Source organism: Mesocricetus auratus, unplaced genomic scaffold (genome assembly GCF_017639785.1).
Source record: "Mesocricetus auratus isolate SY011 unplaced genomic scaffold, BCM_Maur_2.0 Super-Scaffold_100066, whole genome shotgun sequence".
In the NCBI taxonomy this organism is placed as follows: Eukaryota; Metazoa; Chordata; class Mammalia; order Rodentia; family Cricetidae; genus Mesocricetus; species Mesocricetus auratus.
Genome location: NW_024429235.1, coordinates 1,244,087 through 1,255,314, shown reverse-complemented (window position 1 = coordinate 1,255,314; position 11,228 = coordinate 1,244,087). Strand labels below are relative to the sequence as shown.

At 38.4% G+C, this 11,228-nt stretch overlaps 1 protein-coding gene across 1 annotated transcript; it reads left to right on the top strand.

The window, feature by feature from the left end:
* LOC121136371 (olfactory receptor 7E24-like) lies at positions 1-918 on the top strand. Its single transcript, XM_040736704.1, has one exon. It carries the CDS (start codon positions 85-87, stop codon positions 916-918), a length of 834 nt encoding a protein of 277 aa, XP_040592638.1. The 5' UTR covers positions 1-84.
* The last annotated feature ends 10,310 nt before the right edge of the window (positions 919-11,228 follow it).

Sequence of the window (11,228 nt, the reverse complement as noted above, 5' to 3'; positions counted from 1 at the left end):
GCAACATCTGTACCAGAATTCTACTTCCTTCAACTCTCAGATGATCCAGACCTACAGCATGTTCTCTTCGGAGTATTCTTGTCCATGTACATTTTGGCCCTGTTTGGAAACCTGCTCATCATCCTGACAGTTAGCTTTGACTCCCATCTCCACACACCCATGTACTTTTTCCTCTCCAACCTGTCCATGGTTGATATTGGCTTCATCTCCACCACTGTTCCAAGGGTGATTGTGGACATCCAAACTCTTTGCCCAGTCATCTCCTATGTGGGATGCCTGACACAGATGTCACTGTTTGTAATTTTTGTATGTATGGATGACATGCTTCTGGCTGTGATGGCATATGACAGGTTTGTGGCCATCTGCCATCCTCTGTATTACCAGGTCATTATGAATCCTACTCGCTGTGGTGTCTTACTTCTAGGGTCTTTTCTCTTTAGCCTTATGGACTTACTGATGCACTATGTGGCAATATTAAATATTTTCAATGGTGAGGATTTCATTGAAATTTCCAACTTCTTCTGTGACCCTTCTGAACTACTTAAACTTGCCTATTTTGATACTGTCACCAACAACATATTCAGATACTCTGTAGGTGCTCTCTTTGTTTTACTTCCTATTTCAGGAATCCTTTTCTCTTACTTTAAAATAGTTTCCTCCATCATGCGATCATCATTGTCAAGTGGGAAGCACAAAACCTTCTCCACCTGTGGGTCTCATTTGTCCATTGTTTGCCTGTTTTATGGAACAGGAATAGGAGTTTATTACACATCATCTCTGTCACATTCTCCAAGAACTAATGCAGTGGCTTCAGTGATGTACACTGTTGTCACACCTATGTTGAATCCCTTCATTTACAGTCTGAGGAACAAGAGCATTAAAGCTGCCTTAAGGAAGTTTCTTAGAAGAGTATTCTAATCATTGACATTCTTTATAATTTCACCATATATGTATATATATATATGTGTGTGTGTGTGTGTGTGTGTGTGTGTGTGTCTAACTGATGTGATAGTTTACATTATTGCAAGATAAGTGGTGGTCACTGAGGTTGCAATATGATGTATGTGTAGTTTCCAATGTGCCCAAAGATTTGAAGTCGCAGATATGAAACTTTTCTAGGGATGATTGATGCACATTGCTGAGCAACCCCTTACAACATGAGTGTAATTAATACCTAACAGGTTTGCACAGGAACCAATTTAAGGGGTAATTCTGCTGAAGTTGTATTTTAGAAATGACAGAGAACAAGGGTTGTCAGCCAGACTGCCTGAATAGGAACTGAAGAACAAAAATTTGAATAGACATGGTACTGTCAAAGAAGAAATGTCAATTGGTCTCAACCTTAGACAAAGAAGTGATTTTGACAGCAGGAGACATATCAATATTGAAAGAAATGGGGAATGTATTTGAAAGAGAGCAAGGGTGTGTACATGGGCAGTAGGAAGGGGGTAATTGAGAGCCATTAGATCTTTTATGTCATTTTAAGAATACTTAAACAAAACAATTAAATTGATAACAATGCCCACAGAAGTATGACATTTATCATTTCCAAATACTACTTGGGGTATCTGTTACTGGGTTTACTTATGATGTACATTATATATGTTACTTGATTTTTGTTTTCAAATTCATTTCCAGTGTGAGCTGTCAGTATAGTGAGCCTGTTATTTGAAGAAAAAGAACTAAAGTTGATGGATAAAGATTAACCTGAATTAAAATTCACTAATGAAGCATAAGATGGATGGAACTTAAAATGCTCTTGTCTTTTCCTGTGTCTGAATTCCTCCTCAATTTTCAAGGTTGTTGTGTTCACAATATCCATGACACTGCAAACACAAGTCTATATAATGCATAACAAATGGAGAACAATATTAGATTGTTTTCATGTCACACATTTGAGGGAGGATTGATGGAGGTTGATATATATTACAAATTCAAATTTATTTCTCTTTTTCTGCTGCAGACAAACCATAATGTTTATTAAATGGTGATACCCTGTTTGACAGAGAGAAAATAATAAAAACTAACCTGTCTTTGACATATTTACACCCCATTCCTTGAATTAAAATCTCGAAGATCCATCCTTCCCAACTTCATGTCCTCATTTTCTATTTTTTTTAAATTTAAATTAGAAACAAGCCTACTTTACATGTCAATCCCAGTTTCCTCTCCCTCCCCTTCTTCCCTGCTCCCACAAGGGTGAGGCCATTCATTGCAGATCTCCAAAGTCTTCCATATCAACTGTGACTGGCTCTATGCCCTCCCCCACGTGTCCAGTCTGAGAGAGCATCCCTCCTTTGGAATGGGCTCTCCAAGTACATTCATACACCAGGGATAAATACTGATCTACTCTCCAATGCTCCATAGATTGCCTAGGTCTCCTCACTGATACCCATGTTCAGGGGGTCTAGATCATTCCCATGCTGAATTCTCAGGCATTAGTTTAGGGTCTATGAGCTCCCGCATGTTCAGGTCATCTGTATCTGCAGGTTTCATCAGCCTGGCCTTGACCCCATTGTTATCACTCTTCCCTCTCTCAAACTGGGTTCCAGGAGTTCAGTTCAGTGTGAGTATCTACCTATGGTTGCATCAGCCTCTGGATGAAGGTTCTAGGATGGCATATAAAGTAGTCATCAATCTCATTATCTGGGAAGGGCATTTAAGGTAGTCTCTTCACTATTGCTTAGATTGCCAGTTGCTATCATCCTTGTAGATCTCTGGAAATCTCACTAGTCCCAAATCTTTCCTTAATCCAATAATGGCTTCCTCTATTATGGTTTCTCTCATACTGCTCCCCATTTTTCTTCCCCTGACTCAACCTTCATGGTCCCCCATGTCCACCTCTCCTGTCCTCTTCTCCCCCTCTCTTTTTCCTCACTCCCTATCCCCTCCTTCATGCTCCCAATCCCTTCAGGAGATCTTTTCCCATTCTCCTCCTCCAGGGTAACATATATATGGGTCCTTCCTGTTTCCCATACTCTCTGGCAGTATGATTGTAGGCTTGTAATCCCTTTCTCTGTATCTAAAATCCATATATGAGTGAGTACATACGATGTTTGTCTTTTTCAGGATGGTTTCTTCTAGTGCCATCCATTTACCAGAGAATTAACAGATTCTATTGTTGTTTTTTCCCCTGCTGAGTAGTAGTCTATTTTGTAAATGAAACTTTATGCTGGAGAGTATGTGGAGAAAGAGGAACAGTCTTCCAATGCTGGTTGGAGTGCCACCTTGTACAGTCCTTGTGCAAATCAGTATGTAGATTCCTCAGGAAAATGGGAATCAATGTACCATAAGATTCAGCAATTCAACTCTTAAGTATAAATGCAAATGATGTATATTCATACAATAAGGACGTCTTTTCACCTATGTTCATAGCAACATTATTTGTAACAGCCAAACCTGGAAGTAACCTAGATGCCCATCAACTGAGGAGTGTATAGAGAAAATGTGGTACATTTACACAATGGAGTACTACTCAAAAGTATTTCTTAATCATTCGATATTTTATATTTCTGGAAAGTAAATCTTAAATAATGGCACATTTGTGTTTACTGGTTCCATTTACTTTGTAATGTTCAATAAATACTCTACCAAAAGCACATTTACCATATCAAATATCAAGTTTGAATTGTATAATTTAAGGAAACTTTAATAAAATATGTACAATTTAAGATAATATTGTTTAAAAAGATATGGTTTTCTCAAATGCATGACTTTCCAGTGGGATAATGGAACGCAATGATTTTGTCATCATGGATTATTAATTTTAATTCAACGTTTAGACAATAATGTCCCTTGATATCTTATGGGGAGTTAGTTATTCTAAACAGAGGGAAAGTACATTATTTTCTGACAACATGTAGGGTAAACTTCAGTGCTTTGTACATTGCTTTGTCTAAAAGCATTTTTTAAGCAAACATAAATGGGGAAGAATATTTCTGAGTGTTTTTATCATATTTATCTCACCCAAGGACATTTTATTTTTCTTTCTTTTTGGAACTTAAAAGACACTAAATAGAGGGTAGTTGTTGCTATTGGAACATATTCAATAATTTTTTTTTACTTCTACATTTTTAATTTAAATTCAAAACAATCTTGTTTTACTTGTCAATCCCAGTTCCCTCTCCTTACCCTGCTCCCAACTGACGACCTATCCCATCCCCTTTCTGCTCTCTAGGGAGAGTGAGACCTTCCATGAGGGAAGTTCAAATTCTGTCACTTTAGTACAAGCAGGGCCTAAGTAACCCCTAGTATTTCTAGGCTGACAGAGTAACCCTCTATGTTACTATGAGCTCCCTAAATCCATTCATCCACTAAGGATAAATACTGTTTCACTCCCAGAGTCCCCATAGACTGTCCAGGTCTCCTAACTCAATTCCATGTTCAGGGTGGCTGGGTTTATCCTATGCTGATTTCCCAGATATCAGTCTTATATCCATGAGCTCCCTCTTGTTCAGGTCATATGTTTCAGTGGGTTTCTCCAGCCTTGTCTTGACCCCTTCAATCATCAGTCTTCCATCTCTGCAACTGGATTCCAGCAGTTTGGTTAAGTGATTAGTTGTGGGTGTCTGCTTCTGCTTACATCAGCTACTGGATGAAGGCTCTAGGATAGAATATATGGTAGTCAGCAATCTCATTATAGGGGTAGGGTTTTTAAGGTTGCTTCTCCACCATTGCTCAGATTCTTATTTAGGGTCTTTCTTGTTGATCTCTGGAAATTATCCTAGTGCTAGGTTTCTCTTTCAGCCTATAATGTCTTCTTATTATGGTATCTCTTTTTTGCTCTCCTCTATTCTTCCCCTAACTTAAACTTCTTGCACCCTCATGTATTCCTATCCCCTCTTATACTCCTCCTCTATTTCTCCTCACTCCCTCTTCCCTACCCCAATGCTCCCAAGTTGCTCAGGATATCTTATCTTTTTCCCCTTCTCCACGGGACCATATATGTCTCTTTTAGGGTCCTCCTGATTTCCTAGCTTCTCTGGTGGTGTGGATTATAGGCTGGTAATTCTTTGATCCACGTCTATGGCCTTATGCTGCCCGGCTTGGAACATTCTGACACCTGGTAACTGAAAGCGGGCAAATCACCAGGCCCAGTAATCCTGCCCATCCAGTTTTCCATCCTTGTTGTGCTAGTCCCACCTCAACGCACAGGAAAAATAAAGCCATTGTGAGTTTTGGACCGGCTTGAACCACCAGAAAAGAACCTTGGACCAGGACAGGGAGAGACCCCACTGGCACCCACTGTAAGAAGGGATGGGAAGATGACAGTATAAGAACATATTCTTATCTAACCACGCAACTATTGCCTGGGAACTGCCATTAAGCCTCCCCTCCCAGGGGGAGCCTTTGCACCCCAGATTCCTGATCTTCTTTTCCACCAACAGGACCAGGACCAGTGCCTAGAGACTGCCAATGAGACTCCCCTCCTGGTGGTAACCTAAGCACCCCAGTTTCCTGGTCTTCATTTCCACCCACTAGACCTGTGCCTGGGGACTGCCAGTGAGTCTTCCCTCCCAGGGTTAGCCTATGCACCCCAGACTCCTGGTATTCTTCAATAGCCATGGGACCAGGACTAGGACCAGTATGAGGAGAACTACCAGAGTATTGGACTTGCTTGCACCAGCTAAAAGTGAACTCTGGTCCCCTAACCACCATGTCAGAAAGATGCTATTTCTGCACCCACTATAACACACTCAGCAACAGAAAAACCAGTATGATAATTCCAGATTATAGAGACTCCAAACCAGCAAAACTGCAACATTCCAATGCAAATGAAGCAAAAAAGAATGACCTTAAAAACAACTTCATGGAAATGATAGAGGCCCTCCAGAAGATATGGGAAAATCCCTCAAAGAAATGGAAGGAAAAAGAAAACAAAATGTAAGAACAGGAAGAAAAAGCAAACCAAAAAACGCAAGAAATGGAAGAAAAAAACATAAAAAATCCAATAATGCAACAAATGGATGAAAAGAGAAAGCAAAATTGCAAGAAACAATTCAATCAGCACAAAGGTAGACAACTGAAATAGAGACAAAAAGACACAATCGGAAGGAAGCCTGGAAATAGGAAAGTCCGGCAAACGGTCAGGTACTACAGATGCAAGCATATCCAACAGAATACAAGAGAAGGAAGAGTGAACCTCGCGGGTTAAAGATACATTAAAGGAATTTGATTCATCGACCAAAGAAAATCTTAAGTCCAACAAATCCCTAACACAAAATATCCAGGAAATATGGGACACCATGAAAAGACCAAACATAAGAATTATAGGTATAGAAGAAGGTGAAGAAAACCAACTCAAAGATGTAGAAAATATATTCAATAAAATAATAGAAGAAAACTTTCCCAACTTAGAGAAAGACATGCCAATTTAGGTACAAGAAGTTTACAGAACTGCAAATAGAGAGGACCACAAAAAATATTTCCCCTTGCCCCATAATAATCAAGATCACAAACATACAGAATAAAGAAAGAATATTAAGAGCAGTGAAGTAAAATGGCATGTAACAAACAAAGGCAAGCCTATCAGAATTATACCTAATTTCTCCATGGAAACTCTGAAAGCCCGAAGGTCCTGGACAGATAGTCTATCACCACTAAGAGACCATGGATACCAGCCCAGACTACTATACCCAGCAAAGCTTTCAACCACAATAGATGAGAAAAAACAAACCAGATTTAAACAATACATATGCACTAATCCAGCCCTACAGAAAGTACTGGAAGGAAAACTTCTACCCAAGAAAGTTAACTACACTCACTAATAAAACACACTTTACCAACAGCCAAATGAAAAAAAAATGCGAGGGAACCTACACACTAACTCTTTAAGTTCCTTCTAAAAGTTCCTTTTTGGTCCCTCTAAAAAGTCTCTAAATGTTCCTTTTCATTCCACATGGTTTCTAGTTTTTATACCCACAGGCACCTTTAACAACTCTCTGACAATAGAGCGTGCATGTCTGTGAGAGCCAGGAATGTGGATAGGGTCTTGAGAAAAGCAGGTGCTTCACATCTCCCCCAGATGCGATTCACAAAACATCCTGGCAAACTTAAGTTTTAGAGGGGACATGACTTGCAACATGTGCTGTTAACTGATTAAAAGGGACTTTTTAGTATCACACAAAAGAAGAAACAAAGGCTATGTAATGTGAGATTTGGAAGCTATAGCTCTTACCACTGACACCCAGTGAAAAGAAATACCTTTCTCTGTGACCTCTTTTTGAATACAAAGCACCCAGTATATATTCTACACACAGCCAAATTCATAGTAACAAATATTCTGGAGTTGATACCTAAAGTATTAATTGCTATTTCTGCAGTAAATGATAAAAGCTCACAGAAGTGTACTCAATTTGGGTCTTTGGTTTTTTTCGCTGGTCTACATGTATGCTTTTGTGACCATACCTATTGTTTGTTATTACTATGATGTTGAATGGAATCTTAAGATATGGTAGGGTTATTAATAGCATTGTCCATTTTGCTTAGGATTATTTTGACTGTCTGGGGTCTTTCTGGTTCCCTATGAATTTTAGGGAATTTTTATTATGTTTATATGACGAAAGAGATGGGCATTTTTATTGAATTGTATTGACTCTGCGAATAGCTTCTGGTATAATGGTCATTTTCACATTGTTAATTCTACAAATCCAAGCCCATGGATGTGTTTTTCAGTTTCTAGTGTTTTTCTCTATTTTCTTGAGAGGTTCACAGTTTTTCTTGCAGATGTCCTTCACTTCCTTGGCTAGGTATTCATGGACATTTTATTTCCTTTGAGGCTATTGTGAATGAAAGTGTGTCCATGATCTACTTCTCTGTATGTTTGTTGTTGGAATGTAGAAAAGCTATTGAGTTGTGTGAGGTGTGTCTATATCGTTCCATATTGCTGAATCTATATCTTATTTCTAGAAATTTTCTGGTAGAATTCTTGGTATCTGTAATATATAGAATGGTTGTTGATATTAGAATTGCAAATGCCCTTATATTTGAATGTTAATCATCAGGGAGTGGCACTATTTGAAAGTATTAGAAGGATTATGATGTGAGCCAATTCTTTATGGATAGAAACCTTGCTCAGGCTACACACAGAGGTGTGGGGGATAGTGAAGTGCCTTGGTCCTGCTTCAATGAGATTATTGGATAGACTTAGTTGACTTCTTAGGGGAGGCTTTACCCTCTCGCTCAGCCTAGACCCAGGTGTTGTTGGGTGTTGAGCTGCCTTGGTCCTACCTCAATGAGAGTATGGGACAGACTTAGTTGATTTCCTAGGGAAGACTTTACCCTTTCTCAGTAGCAGCTGGGAGTGGAAGTAGAGGAGGGAGGAAAACAGGGATTGGGATGTAAAAAGTAAATTAATAAAAAAATATAAAATAAAGAAAAATATGTGTGGTCCTGTTGGAAGAAGAGTGACACCAGCTTTGATGCTTCAAAAACCAATGGCAAGCCCAGTTTCTCTCTTGGTCTGCAGATTAGCATTTAGCTCTCACCTCCTTCTTCAGTGCCATGAGTGCCACTATGTTCCCCACCTTGATGATAATAGACTAAACCCCTGAAAATATAAACAATCCTCTAATTAAATGCTTTTTTAAATAAGCATTGGTCATGGTGTCTCTTCACAGCATTAGAATACTGACTAGGATATATGTCATATAATCTATAAAAAGGGATACTTTGGGATTTTCTTTCACTATTGTTGTATCCCTTTATTTTCATACTATTTCCTTATTGTTCCAGCTATTTAGTATGTCCAGCACTATGTTAAAAAAAGTGGGGATAGTAAACATATCTGTTTCATTGCTTACTTCAGTAGGATTCAAGGTCTTTACAATTTAGGATGATGTTGGCTATGTGTTTCATGAATACAGTTTTTATTATGTTGAGGTATGCAGAGAAGGCTGGTACTAGCAGCATTCCAGAATTTGCCTGTGATTTGTTTGGGTTTTGTGTTGTGCTGATGGTGATGTTGGTGATGTTGATGGTGAGGTGCTGGCCAGAATAACAGTTGGCACAGGATGTGGGATCCTACAGAAACCTTGCTCACTAACTCCTTCACTAAATTTTATTCATTGTTTTAAAACTTCATAAGATATATCTGTCTGTCTGTCCTCTATCTATTTATACCTATCATTTTCTTTTCATCTACCAAATCTTTCCACATACTGACCCCTTACTTCCTACCCAATTTTATACTCTCTCTCTGTCTTAAAAAAACTGAAACTAAAAACAAAAGTAAAAAAGACACTGCTCTTTTGTTTAACAGGCACTTGGATCACTCTTTCCACATTTTTTGAGTCCAATGAACATGGGGGTCCTTTCTGTCTTCTATTGTCTTAATAATCTTCTGTCTCCAATGTTTTAATGTTGACATTATGGTAGCTTTCCTCGTAAGTTTATTATAAGATTTTTAATTTTTTGTGCCTATTGTGACATTTGTCTCCACCTTTCTTGTGACTATACTTTCTTTCTTACTACTGACTTTTGGTTTTTAATTTTATGATATTTCTTTCTTACTACTGATTTTTGTTTGTAAATTTAATGATCTTTATTTGTGATAACAGTATTGCTTGTTCTGGAAATTTTCTGGTGAGATGTTTAAGGTCTTTTATGCATATAAAAATTCTATCTGAAAGGAAGGAAACCATGACTTTTTTCTTTCCTATTTTATTCATTTTATTTCTTTTGTCTGTCTTACAGGTATAGCTAAGACATGAAACACTGTATGAGTAGAAATGTGAAAGAGAGGAAATAGTTGGAAAGAATTAGCAGGAGTTGAAGGGAAAAGGGAGAATATACTTAAGGATGAATGGGCACTGCATTGTATTCAAGCTTGAAATTTTCACTGCGACCTCAAAATGAGAATAGACTTTAATTAGCATTCACAAAAAATTCTCAGAACAGATGATAAGTTCATGTGTTAATGTTGCTATAGCTCATGGTATTAAGGAACAAAATAAGATAAAGCTGGTAAGTAGGAAAAAGATATTAGCAGGATATAAGAATGATGATATTTCTTGGTCTGCCTACACCCAGCTGGAGAGGTGAGTGTGGGCTCTCCTTGGGCCAAATCCCCTATCTCCTTCTTGGAGATTCCTTGGTCTGTTCTGTGTGTAGCAGACCTGTCCCAGGTGTCAAGACCTTCCAGAGACTACCCACATCTCAGTCTTGGTCTGCGTACACCCACCTGGAATGGTGAGTATGGGCTCTGCTTAGGTCCATTCCCCCTCCTCTTCTTGGAGTTTCCTTGGCCTGATGGGCATGCAGCAGACCTTCACTTACAGGCAGAAACTTTCAGAGCTTGCCAACATCTAGGTCATTACCCTATTGCACCTATCAGAAGCAGAGAGGAGATGGAGAGACCCCATCTGCACCCACTGGAAGAAGGGATGGGAAATGACAATGTAAGAGCACATTCAACAACAGAAAGAACAATATGATGCCATCATTTTCTAGGGACACTGGCCCAGCATGATCTGAATATCCCTATGCATTTGAAGAAGAAAGGAATGACCTTAAAAACAACTTCAGAAATATGATGGAGACTCTCAAAAAGGAAATGAGAAAATCCCTTAAAGAAATGGAAGCAAAAACAAACAATAACACAAGAAATAGAGGAAACGCTAAACCAAAATATTCTACACATAAAGAAATCTCTTAAAGAATGCAAAGAAAGACAAAAAAGCAAACAAATTAAAGAAACAATTCAAACAGTTCAAGGCTTGAAAGCTGAAATAGAAACAATAAAAAATGCAGAATGAGGGAATTCTGGAAATAGAGAAACTGGGTAAATGACAAGGAACTACAGATGTAATCATAACTAAGAGAATACAAGATATGGAGGAGAGTATCTCAGGTGTTGAAGATTCACTAGATGAAATTGCTTCAACAACCAATTAAATGTTATGTCCAACAAATCCCTTACACAAAATATCAAGGAAATATTGGACACCATGAAAAGGCTAAACCTAAAAATAGTAGGTATAGAAGCAAGTATAGAAATACAACTCCATGGTACAGAATATATTCAACAAAATTATACGAGAAAACTTTTCAATGTAAAGAAGGACATGCCTATGAATGTACAAGAATATTACAGAACACCAAATAGAGTGGACCACTAAAATAGTTCCCTCACCACATAATAATCAAAACACAAAACATACAGAATAAAGAAAGAATATTAAGAACAGCAAAGAGCCGGGCAGTGGTGGTGCACACCTTTAATACCAGCA